The sequence below is a fragment of the Haliaeetus albicilla genome, chromosome 16 (assembly GCF_947461875.1).
Source record: "Haliaeetus albicilla chromosome 16, bHalAlb1.1, whole genome shotgun sequence".
NCBI lineage: Eukaryota > Metazoa > Chordata > Aves > Accipitriformes > Accipitridae > Haliaeetus > Haliaeetus albicilla.
In genome coordinates, this window is record NC_091498.1 from 23,148,158 (window position 1) to 23,165,792 (window position 17,635).

The 17,635-nt window shown below is 42.3% G+C and overlaps 1 protein-coding gene across 5 annotated transcripts in view; it reads right to left on the reverse strand.

Annotated features, from left to right (window-relative positions):
- The window catches only part of SYT9 (synaptotagmin 9), a 73,545-nt gene extending 58,087 nt beyond the window's left edge, over positions 1-15,458 (reverse strand). For all 5 annotated transcript variants that reach the window (XM_069803956.1, XM_069803957.1, XM_069803955.1 and 2 more), the window contains exon 1: positions 15,172-15,458. In XM_069803956.1, coding sequence (XP_069660057.1) covers positions 15,172-15,319 — 148 coding nt within the window. In that variant the 5' untranslated portion in view covers positions 15,320-15,458. The remainder of the gene's footprint in view (positions 1-15,171) is intronic.
- Between the last annotated feature and the right edge of the window lie 2,177 nt (positions 15,459-17,635).

A 17,635-nucleotide genomic window follows, 5' to 3' on the forward strand; every position in this document is an offset into this window, starting at 1 on the left:
GAGTAAGACAAAATGGAATAACTGAGATGAGATCATTCAAAATGGATCACTATAATGCCGGGTTAAGTATTTTGAACAGAAGCAGTCATTTCTTATTTTATGCAACCACAAACTATAAGGCTTGGATTTTAAAAAATACGTGAAGGGCATATATATCAAATTTCCACTCAGTTTCAGTGGGGTACAAGTCATTTCACTCATGTATGTTTCTTTGAAAATTTTACTCTTGGAGATTTTTGAGTGAACTATTACTACAGAAATCATGAGGTCAGATTTAGTGGCTTTGGTTTAGCAGCTTTTGAAATCTGAAGGACAGCAGGATTGAGTTTTGCCCCAAAATTATAGAAACTCAGATGAATGTAATAAAAAGGAACAATTTTTTGCATGACTAAAATGTGAATGTTAAGAAAACAGAAAACATTCCACTTTCAAGGATAAGATTACATTCACTTAAGAAAAAAAACCTGACAAAAAGGAAGAAAAAGGGAAGGGGGAAAGGAGGAAGAAGAAGGGAAAAGGACCATGTACTTCTAAGAACTGCATGTTCCAAACTTTCAGACTTGTGAAAGTTGGGCTGTTAGTGGGTTGTCGAGTAGAGTTACCTCGCTGTTAAACAATTTCTATAGAGGACTCTCATGTAAGGGGTGGGTGACTCGTTTTATAAGTTTCCTAAACATGAGCAAAACATGCATGTTGAGGTATACTGAAATTAATAAACAAAAATATCTCTTTAATAAAAAGTAAATCGAGTCAGTAAACCCACACTGTTTAATCCCAAGTGTGTGTGCGTGGGGGGGCAAGCTGGAGAAAGGGGGCACATTAAAAAGGCCTCTCCCTCCAAGAAACATACTTTGTATTGTGCATTTACACTACAATAACGTGAACAAGATTACCATTACAGTAGTCCTTTTAGTGTCAGTCTCAAACGGTATCACGCTGAGATGTGCATTTGCAATCCAACACAGGCCATGAAAGAAATGTTTGAAACTTCTATGCTGAAAAAGGGGCAGTAAATGGCAAAATGCTGGGATATGCAAAAGATAACTAAAAGTTACCCTGTTAGTACTGTTGCACAGTCAGATGCAGGCTAGAGTGTGTGGTGGGATTTCGGTCTGAAAACATAAATCCAAGCTTGCAAACAGATATCATGAATAAATTCCATAGCTAAACATTCAGATTAAGCCTAGTACAGAAATAGAGGTTTTGAAATCCTCCTTATGCTTTTATTTATTCCCATTTGAATGTGTATTCCATCAAATCTCTGCCTCTCAATTATGGCTTCCTTGCTGATAAAAGAGGCGCATTTCCATTTGCTAACCTACACAGGAGGAAAATATATTCTGTTTATTATTTATAAGAGTAAAGTGCTGAGAGGCCCCAACAAAGCACAGGCTCTTGTTGCCTGTTCACTATGAAAACAGGGAGAGCCGTATTCGGGAAGACTACTTTCCACCTAAGTCCTTGGGCCCGCTGTTTTCTCTTGGCTGCTTTTCAGGCAGTTTTCTGCTCAGTGCTTTACTGACATCACACTTGAGACGTGCCCTGTTTTCTCCACTGATTATAGACAGGGGATTAGCTGCAATTTTAACTGCATATCAGTACTGAAAAGGCAACTGAAAGGTCAGGGAAAAAGCAGCACTGAGAGATTTCTCCAAGATAACACCCCAAGTGACTGGCACAGTTAAGAGCCTTCGTTTTCACAGTCCCCAACTAGTAATCTCTTCCAGCCAACTAAACCATACAGCTGTCTCTGAACAACACCCCTGAATCAAACAAGTTTGTATTAACGTATTGTAGAGTAATAGTTCATTCACAGGATCTACAGCCTGACACCTCCTACACCGTTTTGTATGTTCACAGTCCTCCTTAGCTGGGGCTAAGTCCTCCCATTACCTTGAACCAAGTGTGTCAGCATCATTCCTTTCAGTCAATTGCTGAGTCAGGAAATACTCTGTAAAAGCTTGCTTTTTCTCCCCTTCTTTTTTCCAAACACTATTCGGTAAAAGAATAAACAACATTTGGGTTTTTAAACGCAACAATATTAATATTTATCTCAGAAGTACTTAAGGATTTAGCATCTATTTGCTGTCATTTACTGCGAACAGTACTGCTTGAAACATTGTAAAAGGGGTCCTCCCTTGTTAATGAAGGGCTAGTTATGCAAGACTTCTGTATCTAACATTTTTTCTGCTCCTGTTCTAAGAAAATGATTTTTATTTATTAGCAACATTTCCAGATTTAATAACCCTGCCATGTGCTATACTATTTACAATGAATCCAAGATCTTATGTGAATACCCACTTGGAGGTGATGTTTCTTTTAACATCAATGATGATATGATTGCAATAATACACTGGGATGGCTGCCAACCATGTTTCAAACTGCTGGGACTGCTACAGAAAAGTAAGAATTGCTCCTCTTTTAGAGCTTTGGAGGTTTTATACTGTTGGAGTCCAAGGACTTGTGTATTTCTCAGATGCAGCTGGCTGTTCTTGCTGTCATGCATTCCACTACACTCCATTACTGATTGCTTTATCACATCTCGTTTGCTCATATATCTTTGAGATACCATTTTAAGGCACTAATTTTACAGCTTTCTGATCTGTTTTGCTTACTGAGAAAACAAAAAGGGATTTTTACATGGTGAACATACTAGGTCTTGATGCAGCAGAGATGATTTGAGAAAGGAAAATAGCAGAGGATGGAGGGACTACACAGCTTCTGTGCTCCTCCATCTCCTATACGGCATACGTCATACTAAACACCGTTATCAGGGTTGGGGAGAAGCAACAGAGGATGGAGAAAGAAAAGCAAAGGGAAGAGAGGGGGCTGAACTCCTCTCTGTACACTGTTAAATTTACCCTTGGCAAAAACATCTCGCAAAGTCAGCAAGACTGTCCTGAGAGGAAATCCAGTGTGGGAGACAATGAGGGATGCTGCTCAGGAGAAATAGGCCTGGTGAAATAAAAGGCAGTAGTGATTTGGGGCTTTGAATTCCCTAACTCCCCTCCCCTCCTCCCTGGCTCTCATGATTTTGAATGAAACATTAATACTGCTTCAGATGCTTCTTCCCTCCAAGGCCAATCAGCTGCTCGGCAGGGCGTGAAGCGGTTGTTCATATGAACAGCTAACGAGGGAGTGGAAGGACAGAGCGAATTTGAAGGCTTTTCCAGCCCTGCTGAAGCTCGCATTTGCCTTGACACACAGGGAATGACCTGAAGAGCCTCTCTCCACTTTGGAATGAGGGAAGTGGTGCTGTATTAATTCTGCGTAAACAAGCCTGACTTGTCAGAAGAGATAATTTTTCACGATACGGCCATACACATAGTTTTAAGATTGGAGTAGACACCTTGTCCTGCTTAGTACCATGGCAACAACTATCACTGGAAATCTTCCTCATAAAGAGGGGTACAGAAAAAAAGTAGGTAAAACAGCCAAACCACTGAAAATGTCAAATCCCAAGACTTCCATTTTAACAAAATTTCTGTTCCTTCTTCTCTCGGTGCACAGAGCCTTTAGGATGAGAAGTGAATCCTGAGATTGAATTTTAGATGTTCTTGAAGGTGAAGAATTGCTTCCCCCCAATTTTGGAAGGAAAAAAAAAAAAGTTGAGCTGGCTGAAGGTGTTGCTGGTTCTGTTGTTATTAAGGTCTGTTCTGGTTTCCAGCTCCCAAGAAAAACAGAAAAGAAGGAAGAAAAATACATCACAGGAAGAAAGAGCAGTTTTTGTTCACAGCGCTGGGCCTCACTTGTAACACTATACCACAGAAGGACAGATTCAGTAATTACTATCAAATCACTCTGGCAAACCTATACCTGTGCACTGCTATTTTGGGCACCGCTTTTAGCAATTTTATCGTCACTGGCTCATAGCAGCAGTATGAAAGAAATCATCTTGACTAGTCAAATCACTCTTTATAACATAACAACAACAGAACAAGAGACAGGTAGAGAATGAATGAGGTAGGCAGGAACAAGACATTAACTTGAGAATGAAAGCAGATATAAAAACATTACACCTTCTGCAGTTCACAGAAGCTGGCAGGAACGCTGATGCTGCTGCATAGGAAAGAGCCGAGGTGACAGGTTTCCCTGATGAGATGAAGCCACGATGGCCAAGCTTTCTCTTTCCTGCTTAGCCACAGCCCTAATGTCGGTGTCAAATCCTGCGTTCTCACGCGTGCTTACCAAACTATGAACCCTCAAAAAAACCCCACCAACAAACAAACAAAAAAGCAATGAGCATCTGATGGGACCCCAAGACAGCCAAAGCATTTAGACAGATCTGCTTTTATCTTTTTCTACAGTGAACTCCCCAAAGAAGCTCAAAAGCCTTTTAAATCCAGAAAAAAAGGCAAATTTTAGTATAATATAAAACAGAAATATAACTTCTTACAAGAGAGGTATAACAAGGTATATCCATAACTTTTCCTGTCTACCGTGTCCCTGTAGGCAGGTCCTCAAAATCCCAGGCTTCAACTCAGTTAACTCTTAATTTCCGAGCGACAGCAAATCTGCACGGTGCTCTCTGGTCCCTTAGGAACATGACTGAGGTCTCCCTCTTCAGAGGCTTGGCCGCCTGTTCTGTTCCTCACGTCCATCTCCTTAGCAGCACAAGCAGCAGGCTTCATGCTCATGCCTGCTGCACTACGAGGTTTCACCCCTCTTTCTTTGTGGGACAGCTATAAGTTTAGAACAAACAAATCAAATGAAAAAGGTCAACCCCTCACCTTTCTGTTTACCAGCTGAGCCCAATTTCTGGTCTCCTTTGTTGGTTTTTTTTTTTTGACTCATTAATCATCATTAATATTTATCAATTTAAAAAAAAAAAAAAGAGGAAAAGTTTAAGTTAGACTTTCATTACCATGGATGCCTTAGTGGCACCTGCACAAATAGGAGCCTTTCCTGATGGCATGATCTACTGCAGAAGAGAGGACAATCATAGAATTAAACAAAATTGGAACTATTAGTTTAGATTTGTGTCTTGTATTACCCCAAGCAAATTACTAAAGCTTACAAAAAATAGTACTGATAAGAGAATTTTCTCTTCAGAGCTTTCCGTATTTTTTCAAGCAATACCAGATCTGTTTTCTCTTGTATTTGGTTGCTAATGGACCTAAAAGCTCTTTTCAGCAGGTACGAATTGCCATAATGCCACCGCGGCATATCCTACATCAGCCCTACTACTGAGAATAGAATGGCACTCAGCAAGAACTAACTCAGTACCTGCTTTATTTCCCTGTAGCCAGACTCAAGAAACACTCTCTTCCTTTATGCTGTGCAGAGAGACCTTAGCATAATGAATACTTGAAATCACCCTATTTATGGTAGGCTTCCCCTCAAAAGACAGAATAACTAGGCATTAATTTATCCATTAAACTTCTCTAGGGGGGTGTTGTGGTTTAACCCCAGCCAGCAACTAAGCACCACGCAGCTGCTCACTCCCCCCCACCCAGTGGGATGGGGGAGAAAATCGGGAAAAGAAGTAAAACTCGTGGGTTGAGATAAGAACGGTTTAATAGAACAGAAAAGAAGAAACTAATAATGATAACACTAATAAAATGACAACAGTAGTAATAAAAGGATTGGAATGTACAAATGATGCGCAGGGCAATTGCTCACCATCCGCCGACCGACACCCAGCCAGTCCCCGAGCGGCGAATCCCTGCCCCCCACTTCCCAGTTCCTAAACTAGATGGGACGTCCCATGGTATGGAATACACTGTTGGCCAGTTTGGGTCAGGTGCCCTGGCTGGGCATGAGAAGCTGAAAAATCCTTGACTATAGTCTAAACACTACTGAGCAACAACTGAAAACATCAGTGTTATCAACATTCTTCACATACTGAACTCAAAACATAGCACTGCACCAGCTACTAGGAAGACAGTTAACTACATCCCAGCTGAAACCAGGACAGGGGGAAAAAAAAAAAACCCAAACTATTTTAAATGGGTAAAACATCTACTACAAATGGAAACAGAAGATCCTAAGACTGTTGGTCTCATTGATCATTTTCTAATTAGCATTCTACATTCCTTTCTATATATTACAGTAGGATAATTCTTACTGATTTATATAACTTGATAGATGTGAGAAACACCTTTTATAATATCTTAATATTTATTAGTGAAACCATTAACTCCACAGGCATGAACCTCTTTCAAATTAAAAAATAAGTAGAAAGTTTTAAAAGGGAACTCTAAAGAGAACTTTATATGGGTGTGGCCAGATGCCCAATGAGATAATCTGTGTGTAAGATGGGTCAAACATTATATATTGATTGATTAAACAGCAATACAATTACATTCTGAAATTACATTAAATGTGAGGAGAAAACAAACCATACTGTTGAGGTCAGAGAATTAAAACACAGATGAACTAAAAATATGAGAAATATGGGCAGTAAATAAAAGGAGATGCTGCTTGAGAAATGGACTGGGAACACCCAGATGAAAAAACATCTGAAACGCAGGTATATAACACACACAATCTAGAAGACAAATGGAGAAACCAGACACAAAGTAACCTGGGTGGGAATGATGAAGACTGGTTTACAAGAAGAAATTTTAAGAGATAAATATTTAGTGTTTTGTATACACATAGAAAAGGCCCATCACATGGGGGAAGGAAACATTTGGGGAGTTTTGTAGACAGTAAGATAGAATTAAGACATTTTGAACAAACTTCCTGATGGAAATGTAGCAAACTGAGGAAACATATCTCCATGGGAAGTCAGTAAGGCTTTCTTTCTGTGTGCGTGTAAAACTAAACTTGAAAAAAAAAAAAAGTGAGAAAGTATACTGGAAGGAATGATCCTATTTCAAATCTGAATTCTTATTATTTTACACGCCCTTTGAAAGTTTTAACTCCAAAATCAATAGTGCCTGACTTTTTCTGTTAGTATGGTGGATTTACATCAATAATCTAAAAGCTTTTTCTGACAGAATATATATTCTTGGACTCTTCCAACATTTATCTTTGGTAGACACACGTCAACTGGAAATCGGCTCAAGACATACAGATACATATGCCAGTTTTGACTGCATCCACTGTATTTCTGAATTCCAACTAACCATAGGAAGTATACAAGATAAAATACTGTAGCATACGTCTGCCAAAGGAAGCCAAACTAAAATCCCCCCAAAATGCAGCTGAACATATTGAGCAACTTAAAACACACAAGACTCAGTGTGATTACAATAGCTAATGTAACAAATGTGCAAACCTCCAGCTGTTACACATCACGTTTTCTTTATGTCACAGAATTTTTTCTGTACTCTCCAAATAAATGTATCAAGTACTTACTACTTAACAGTACTACAGAACATGCAAAAAAGATTTATCTTGTAAGATGATGAACTTTAGGAATTACAGATTTTACAAGTTGCAACTGACAGCTTTTTTATGAAAAATCCTTCCATCTGTAATTAATTAGTCTAAATTCTTATCCCTTGAACCAAAATTTTGTTAACAATATGAAAGGGACATAAAGCTTTAGACCAAAATAATCTCTCTTTATCTCTTTGGTCTAAATAAAGCCACAAAAGAGCTTAAATTAATGACAAAATATAGCAAAAGATGCACAATACAATGTTCTTAAGTACAGCTTTGCACTAAATCAACAATGATCACTATTTTCATTGGGGGAAGAACTAAAACCTAGAAATGTGGTTTTAAACATAAATACATAAATTGCAGTTTATATTCAACCTCTACTTATTACACACCAAAGATGCTATAGTGCTGCACAGACTGAATTTAACCAGATCTGCTGTTATGACAGCAATAATTTTGGACTTACATTTCTAGGTCTCTGAACTGTCAGTGTAATTAAACTCTCACAAATTAGCTTGGAAAGGAAATTTCCAGAAAGCTATCTGGGGGGACATGTGGCCGATCATTTGTACTTGGGTCACTAAACGTATGGATCACACAAAAATGTTAGCAGTACAGTGTCTCCAAATGTGAACTGTTGCCTGCGGAAAGCTTATGGATATTTCTTAGGAAATTATAATTAGCAAATTCTTTCCCCTCTTCCCCCTATCTAGGGGGAATGTGCAAATCCCACTGAAATAAGAATTATGACAAATGCAGTGATAAAGTTTAGTGGCAAGTACAGTCGTATGTACAAGGGCTAAATTTAGCCTACTATTTTTCATCAGCAAAACTGGCATTTAAGATGAGAATTCAGGTATAAGACAGACCGTATGCTACTTAGCCAACCTAATTTTTAAAAGGTTAATGTTTTTATCATTACTCTTTAGGTTATTTTCAACGATACATGTTTGTGTTACAATTCAAAATAACCATTCGCTTTAACGTTCACTGCACATTTGGAAGAGACTTGCATAAACTGTGGGATGACTATAGAGATAACTGACTTCTGATTCAAATGGTATGTTATTCTAACTTTTAGGATTACTTCTCACATCTGCTTGCAATGACTTCAGTAAATAAATATTATTTTTATATATATATACACACACAATGAATATCGTATATGAGTAAACTCACTTTTTTTTCTTAAATACAAAGGGGCATAGTTGGCATCAGTCTATTTAACACAAGCGTAACACAAAGTTATGCTATAGTTTCAGTGCCTAAGTGCACTGTAAACAACAGATATTTGGTCTAAATCCCATATAAGTGACAAGTAAAACCAAAATGGAAATGGAAGCCCCAGAAAGCTCTTGCTTTCCACACCTATACTGAAGATGGATGCAGAGGCCAAGAAGGGCTAGAAGCCACCTTCCTCGTGTCTTTTTCTCATACAGTTAAACTTGGTCTCCTCCGCACAACGCCCAAGAGCAGCCACAGCTCAGCAGTGGCCTGAGTCTGGGTCAGAGGGACTGCAGAAAACCCACTCCTCATGTCTGTCTGCTCAAGTTCGAGGAAAGTACTACTACACAGAAGTTGCTCTGCACCACTGAAAAATGTAAAGTGATTTAGTAGTGCAAGGATCTGTCCTTTCATGTTGCAACAGTATTTCACATGACTATGCTCCAACCTGTTCAAAGCTTTATTGTAAGAACGATCTTTGCGGTCTTCCCTTTTTCTGGTTCTGAAGTATAAATTGTAACTTAAACACCTATGCATCTTTAGATCACCTGTAAAAAGAAGAAAAATCTATTCTAGGAAAAAGTTATATGCAGTTATATTAAAGTAAAATCTTTAATTGACTTTCATTTAAATTAATTTACTTTAATGGCAGCTTCAAACCCTTATTAAGCACACAGGTAGTCTTTTTTTTTTTTGACCATAATTTGCTCTTTTCTACACTTTGTTTCAAAGTTTAGTTATCTGTTTAAAACAGACTTCCCAGGAAAAAACAATACCAAACTCTTTCAGAATGACAGGAAGATCTCTGAGAGCCAATTTGTTTAAAGGGAATTAAACTAGCAGAGCATCTTAGAATACAAGCAACAGGAGATAATTATTTTTACCTCCTGCAAACTTGTTCCAGACTTTTCAAAAGAGAAAAAGAATACATATTTTTAGTCTAAAATACATAACATCACTGTATTATTTTTAAACTCTTGAAATAGCACTTTAGTTCTTGAAAAGCAAAGGAACTTGGGCTTCACACTTCTTCATTCATTTGACATCATGTCAGCGAATACGATTCATACTTGTCCTCTATCTTGCAAAGAGTTTTGCACTAGCACGACAAAGAGAATACTAGGAATTTGGAGTGGCAGCATTTTACATTCATTTTGCAGGAGGAAAAGAAAATTAAAAATATGGAAAGCAATGGCTCATAATGAGTAAAATAAAAATAAAAAACATACTGAAAGTTATTTCACCCACTCAAATCTTTTTCCAGTCTTTACAACTCGTAAATGCTTTCTGCATTTATCTAGATAAAACTAGATGTACTTAGCATCTTGATGGAACTCTGCAGCTTGATATGTTCCTGGAAGCTTGGGGGGGCAGGGATAAATCAGTAAGTCATTTGAGTTACAAAAATTTTAAAATACCCTCTTAAGAAATTAAACTACTTTCTGAAGACAGGTTTTGTTTTTAAACTCAAGTTCTGAATTAAAGGGAGGCTTGCTAGGATACTATTTAATTGCAAGTATTAGCTTCCTAGGGAATGACCAGTCTATTGGAATGATACTGTCCGCAGAAAACCTCGGCTCTCACATTCCACTGGTGGGCTGGGAGGCCACGTTGAAGCCACTTAGGCCTTTTTGTTTCTTTGTGCTTTTCCCTTTCCTGAAGTTGAAAGTATACATGAAAAAACAGAGTACTGATTAATAAGATTCTTAAATTCTACTGCAAGACCATAACTGCACGTTCTCATACATTGTGTCTTCAATATCCATCACATTTCCATGCCTGCATTTTTTAGTTTCTTGATTGTCAACTACCTTTACCTCCATCAAGTACTAAAATCTGACTTTCTGTCACTGTACAATATTGATCTCATATTTATGACCTGTAGCATACTTTATGCCTAATGTCCATCGCTATACTCACAATATTCACAATGTATTTTGTTTTAGCCTCTATTAGTGAGTTTTAAAGCGCATAATTAAGAACATTTTAAGACCTTACTCGCTCATCCTTAAGATGTGCAATCCAACGGAAAAGGAGAGCAAACTTTACTTTTTATTTCTATTCATTTTTCCGCTACAAAATTAATGAAAATTCATTACAATTAATGGACTAGGCTTTTTTTATATCCCTTACCTCCATATTTATCCAGTCCTCAGGTTCGTAACAGCTTTCTCTGACTTTTTTAAAACTTTTTATTCCAAGTTTTGCATACTTTTTAATTAAAGGAAAAAAATTCAATCTGTAGAATCTGCTAAGGAGATGAAGTTTTGTGTAAGGCAGTCTCGGTGTGCAACTCTTTTATACTCTTCTTTTATATAACTTAATTTTACTGATATTCAGCAAATGCCAGCAAACATGTAACTATGCATTAAGCACTTTATTGCTATATCTAGCAGTAACTGGAAGGTATGCAGGCAGCACAAGGTGCTGCAAAGTTGTCAAAACACTACAACAACAGGCAGTACAGAAATTCATCAGGTCTACGAAGAGCAATGGCATCCTACCACTGCCATCTCTGGGAAGCCGTTTTTTTAAAAACAAAGATTCCCTACAGAACAACAACAAAAATCCCCCAAAGACCCAGCATCACCTACAACCAAGAACTACAACAACTACTGGCAGAAGCTTTACAGTTGATTTTGAACTGTAGCTCTAAAGCAGTCAAATCAGCTACAATGGAAGCGTAATGCACAGTCACGTACCTGGTAGATTGAGAACAGGGCACTAGCTCCAGCCACCAAAAGTCTTTCTTCCTCTCTTCTATGCCAAACTCTAAACTATCCTAAATCAAAACCATGTAACTCTTCCTCTTGATTCCCACTCCCCCCCAAAGTGTCCATCCTTTAAAAAGTCCAGTCACATGTACAAAAACATATACACGCTTTCTGGCAGCCTTGATTCATGCCACACCAAGTTTTTCAATTAAGAAGTTGTACGGTAAATCTATTACAGAAATGGTCCACAAGGACACGCGACTTTTTCTGGTCTTAATGCCTCTTTTATTGGTCAGTCTCTCCATTAGAGATTTTCTGCTTTCATGGGTTTTTGTGTTTGGGTTTTTTGGTGGTTTTGGTTTTCTTATGCATTACTATAATTTTTCTAGTTGAGCAACTTCCATTTCTCATCTACGATATTTGCTTTATCTGGTGTCATGGGGTGATACTATGTGATCTTAGTGATTGTTTTCAAATGCCCATATGACTAACACGGTTTTCACCTGAATATCTCCAAGAGGTCCATATGACTCTCCCTTACAAATGTATTACATACTTGGTGTGCTCAGACTTAGCAGTTTACCCTCATAAACCCCTTCTATGATAATATAAAATATTATCAACTTTTTACAAATAGGGAATGGAGCAATGGAACAGAAAAAGACCCAGCTTATTAAGGTATCTAAATGCTTAAGGATGCCTGTTGGGATTTTCAAGGGTGCTCTGACATACAGCTCTTACTGAACTAATTGAAGATTTTTCACCAAATGCCTAATTTACATTTTTAGTTTCCTGAAAACCTTTAAAATCTGACTCACCCATGTCACCCTTTAAATCCAGCAGACCAGCGCGTTAAACCCAGAACTCATTAGCCCTTAAACTTATGCTCTGAGCACTGTACAGTACTCCCCCTAATAGGGCGAGTTACATGAAAAATAAAGATGCTGTGCATACCACAAGCATCCAGTCCCCTCCTGTCCTCCCGGTCTGAGTCACACACAAATACTCAGGCGGTGGGGAACCGCGCGGCCACCTGCAGCAAATGTCAGGCACGAAAGAAGTGGACCTCCAGGGATCCGGAGGCTCGGTGCTGGGACTGAGGGGTGCCGGGAGGCTGAGCTTGTAGACAAACCCTGGTATCAGGCTCAGCAGCCCCTCAGCTCCCTCCCTCCCTCAATTAGGGTTTGATTTTTCCAATAACTACTGCACCTGTACAGCCCCCCCCCTCCTGTAACAGAGCCAACGTACACGAATGGCTCAAACCAAACGTGCTGTAAAATCATCCGTATCCATTGGGTTTAGGCAAGTAGACACTTTATTGCAAAACTTCTATAAGCACGGGGAAATGCTTTCATTCCTGTACAAAAGCTAATCACGTATGTTTTCTAGCTGCACTTTTCTCAGCTGTAACAAAGTTGTACACGTTTTTAGACAGCTCTTTTGGCTGGCCTAAGAGGAAGTTGCTCGGTCTGGCTAATGCACATCACCTTCACACAGGGGGAGGGGAAAAAAAAGTTATAACAAGGATACCTACCTTCATCTTTTGCCTAATTCTGCTAAGAAGATGCTGCTGTCTTTCAGTATAGGTTTTCTTCACACCCCTATGTTTAGACCACTACTGGCTGGAAAGTGAATGGATCAGCTGTTGGGGCTTTTTAATGCCATTTTGCCATTGCTAAGTCAATGAAACTCACTACGTAAATCAAGCTGGTTTTGGTCAAGCTATCACCCTCTGACTGTGAATCGTATTACTTCTTTTTGGAGGCCATGTACGCTGTCTTCTTACAGCCCATACCATCACATCCAAGGACCAGCTAGACAAACTACATGGACAGCCAGTGCACTGGGACAATATATGTATTTTCATCAAAGAAATAGAGGAAAAGGTAATTAATAGATTCCTGCCATTGCTACCCTACAGAAGTGGTTTCCAAGTCAGGGCTTATGGATAACATGTTGCCTGCTAGACCCTCTGAGACTGGCTGCAGCTGCGAAAAATAAAAACGTTAAAATTGAGGCAAATAGGAAGATGCTGCCTGCAGTATAATTGCTGACTGTTGCTGCACATTGGCTGGCGAAGGTTAGGGACTGCTGCTCTGTGTAATTGAGCAGGTTTGCAACAATACCGGAAGGCTGTTGTATAATAATGGTTTAAGCAAAACACGTAGAAATAAATATAGATTTTAATTTTTTTTTATCTTTAGTTAGAGGTGATAAATTTTTACTGAGCACACCATATTTTAAAAAAGCTCTCAAACAGACGCTAGGTACTCTTTTTGCCCGAGGCTGATGGAAAAAAAGCAGGTAGCTTCTGAAAGAAATCTGAAAAGCTGTTATCCACGTAGCTGAGGCTAAAGTCTCCATATGCATTTCCAGTAAGTTAGTATTCAAAGTGAGCACTGATTTAAGTAGACATTTTTGGAATCATCACCTGATATACAAATATGTGATTGATCCCCTGGTAAATTGAAAATTACAGAAAATCACAGGTGTCTGTCACAAAAATTACTGCTTATATGAACAAAGCAATTAAATCTGCCTATATGAACAAAACAATTAAATTTGCCTAGCTTTAAAGAATCCTTATCAAACATTGCATGAATCACTTTAATTTGAATACTTTTAAGTGAGTGAAAAGCCAGAACGGATGCAAATATCTTTGGATACAAGTGAACTGAATGTCAGAAAATTCCTTATTCAATTATTGTGATAGCAGATTTTTTTTCTCCCCTGAAATTCTTCTCTCAGTTTTACCTGTTTCCTCCAGATCTTTTAGCATATCCAAGTATTTGTCGGTAAGTTGTGCTCTGAGTGTTACTTCAGACTCAGCAAATTACAGAAAATTATTTCAGAGTGTCATTAGACTGCCCTGTGCTAAACAAACTGATTTATTTCAGAGAATATTAAAGGAATTAGTACTGTGCTGTGATGATCAGCTGCTATAACAGCAGGTCTTTCCAGTACTGCAAACGTTTATCAGCTTCTCTTTTAACTCTCTGAATTTCTCCTCTGACTGAGCAAACTCAACTCGATAGCATAAAAATAAATATAATAAACTCCCACTTCAAATTGCAATTTGCCTTTCCCTTACGGCCAGAGATGTACCGAGCATCATCAATCTTTCAACATTTTTGCGCAGCTGGAGCTCAGCTTCCTTATTAAAAAGCTCAAGTTAAAGTTTTAAAGTCAGAGTGTTATGCCGAGATAGGGAAAGGCGACCATAATCCAGACACACACACGCACACACAAAACCACTCGGTGTGCGCCTTGTCCGACCTACGAGCCCCACAGCCTGCTACAGAAACGCAAGAAACAGCCTTCGCAGCTTGTGAAACGCAGATCCGGAAAGTCAGCTGAAATCCTGCTGCCTTGAAACTCAGCTAGGACCCCCTCCCCCGTCCTTACGATCAGACCCGGAGCGCCGGGGAGGCCCAGAGGAGGACGAGAACCGTCCCCCTGGGCTTGTGACACTGCAGCAGGCTACCGGGGAGGCAGCGCCGGGCAGGGAAAGCTCCGGACCCGCTCCGGGGCCGGGCGGAGCCGAGGCAGAAAGTTCCCCGTCAGCACTCGGGCAGCGGACGCCCACCCACCCGCCCACCCACCCGGCTCCGGGCCGGCAGCGAGGCGGGGGGAGACCCGCCAAACCCCGGGGGCAGCCGAGCCCGGACGAGCGTCCTCCCCCGGCCAGACCGGGGCAAATCTCCTCAGCCCCGGCCTACCTGGGAGCCGCCCCCCCCCCGCCCCGGGCAGCCCCCGCCGCCCCGGCAGGCCTCTCCCCGCGGCACCCGGCCTCTGAGGGACGCCCGGGGGTGCTCGCCCTCCGCCCGGAGCCCGGGGCCGGGGCAGGCCGCCGGTGCCCGCGCCCCAGCCCGCACACCTTAAGGGCGGTCGGCCGTACCTGAGTCGGTGAGGCGGGGCCGGGCTCTGTCCCGCAGGTAGTAGATGAAATCCCGGCAGTTCTCGTTCTCCACCGCCCCGACGGAGCACAGGTCGGCCAGCAGCTGCAGCGCTTTCTGGCAAATCTCGTCCTCCCTGTCGCCGGGCATCGCCCCCCCAGCATCCTCGGGAGCGGAGCGGAGCCCTGCGGTCAGGCGCCGCGCCGCTGCCCGCCGCCCGCCTGCAGCCGCCCGCGCCGCCGGGCCGCCGCCCGCATCCTCACAGCCAGCGGCGCCCGCCCCGCCGGGCCGGGCCGAGCCGAGCCGAGCCGAGCCGGGCCGGGCCGGGCCGGGCCGCCCGCGGCCGGCTTCGTCCCGCCGCCTCCTGCGCGCCGCTGCCGGGGGCGGAGGAGGAGGAGGAGGAGGAGGAAGGGGGGGGTCCCACCAGTTGAACGCGAGGGCGGGCCGGGCCGGCGCCGCGACCGCCCAGCCGCGCTGGCGCAGCTCTCCCCCGCCCCGGGAGCGGGCGGGGGGGCGGCTCTGTCTCCGACCGGCCGGGCCCCGCTCTCCGCCCCCGGGGGAAGGGCTGGCCCCGGCCCGCGGAGCCCCGGTTCCCCCCCACCCCCGCCCCGAGGCGAGACCCGCGGCCGTGTGTGAGAAGGGGCGCGGGTGAAAACTTGAGAAGCGGCGTGGGGGCTGGCGAAGGACGGTCCCGAACGCGGGTGCTGGGGGGCAGCTCCTCGTCCTCCTCCTCCTCCTCCCTCCCTCCCCGGCCAGGCCCAGACCGCCTCTTGGCTGGTCCGCGTTTAATGTTAACAAACACTTTCTTTAATGCCGGGTGCTTTTTGCGTCTCGCCGCCTGCTCCTGTGCAGAAATTACTCCGTGCGCTCAGCTGATTGCCTTGAAATCACTCGCTATAAGCGATGCGCGCCCGCCCTGCCGGGAACCCAGCGGAGGGGAGAGTGTCAGGGCTGTCCGGGGGGCAGGAGGGCGTTCTTCAGCGGGCCCCCGTTTGGGGCGATGGGTCGGAGCAGCGGGAGCCGCGGTGGGACATCTCCGGCACCGGGGGACCGGCCACAGCTCGAGGGAGGGCAGGGGAGAGCCTTCCCCGGGGGGGTGCGGAGGCTGAGAAGCCGTCTGCCATTAAGCGTGTTTATCCTGGCGAGTAGGAGACTTGTAAGGTGCCGCTTCGCTTTCTGGGTTCGTAGGCGGGGAGGCTGGTGGGTGTCATGAGGGGAAAAGCTGAGAACGGGCTGCTCCATTTAACTTAATTTATTTTCTCTCTCTCCCTTTTTGTAATAGCTTAAGCAAATATCAGAGGCCATGACGAGCTTGGAAAGCTCAGACCGGTGTGGATGTTCAGCCTGCTGTTTAAAGGCTGGGGATAACGGTTCTAGAAATAGCGTAGACGGCAACATCTTCTAGTGGGAGCTTTTTTTCTTTTCTGAGGAAAAAAGTATGTCGTTGAAATGAGACGTATTCTGCAAATGGAGTGGATGTTGACAACAAAAGTTGTTCGCTAGTATAACTTCTTGTCTCCTAGTGCTTTGGCAGGCTTGCTTATGTCTCAAAGGTATTACTTTTTTTTCCTCGCTTTTAATAGAAAAATTATGTCTGTAAAACATAATTGTATAAGCCGTCATATAAGGCATATATGGTATAACTCCATCAGTCAACAGGCAACTCTTTCACACAGGCTTGTTGTTATTAGCAATTAATAACAGATAATAAAATGGTATGTAGCTGTTATAGTTGTTGAGGTCGTATTTTTGAAGCCCAGAGATTTTTATGACATATGTTTTCACATCTAAGCATGGGGAAACTTCCTACTAGTTTCAATAAATGCTGCACAGATATTTATCTTGGTGCTGGAAATACCAACGCGATTGGCTTGTTTCTCCAAGCATGCAGGGCCAGGGTGGGGGGGAAGAGAGACAATTCTGAAGAGGTCCTGTCAATCACAGCTTGCTCTCTGAAACTAAGGACCAGGCTTTAGCAGTGCTGCTGCTCTTCCTACTTCAGTGAAGAAGGGGTAAAATTTAAAGAACTTGGTAGAACCAGAGATACCAGAATCCCTTTTTGGGAAAAACAGCTTCAAGAGGGCTAGTGAATTATTCATACGTACGTAAGATCTCTCGAGGTAGAAACTTTTCCATTTGTAACACAAAATCAAGCCCTGGCCAATGCTGGCGATATGTAATAAAGAGGAGGAAAGACAGAGGAGCTGTCAAAGACCACTGACAGAGACATCAGCGAAGTACGGTCCAAGCAGTCCAGTGATCACGTGTGACCAAATTTTGAATTACTGAACAATTTGTGCATTGTGACTCATTTAGGCAGATTATTTAGCTATATTTTGGTAGTTTGGCCCTGACCTAGATGGCTGTGCTGTTCTATAGCTTGTAGTCTGTCCAGGACAGACAAATATATCAACGGCAAAGTGATATTAATGCATTTACTAGAGTGTTGTTTTTTATCCTGTGAGA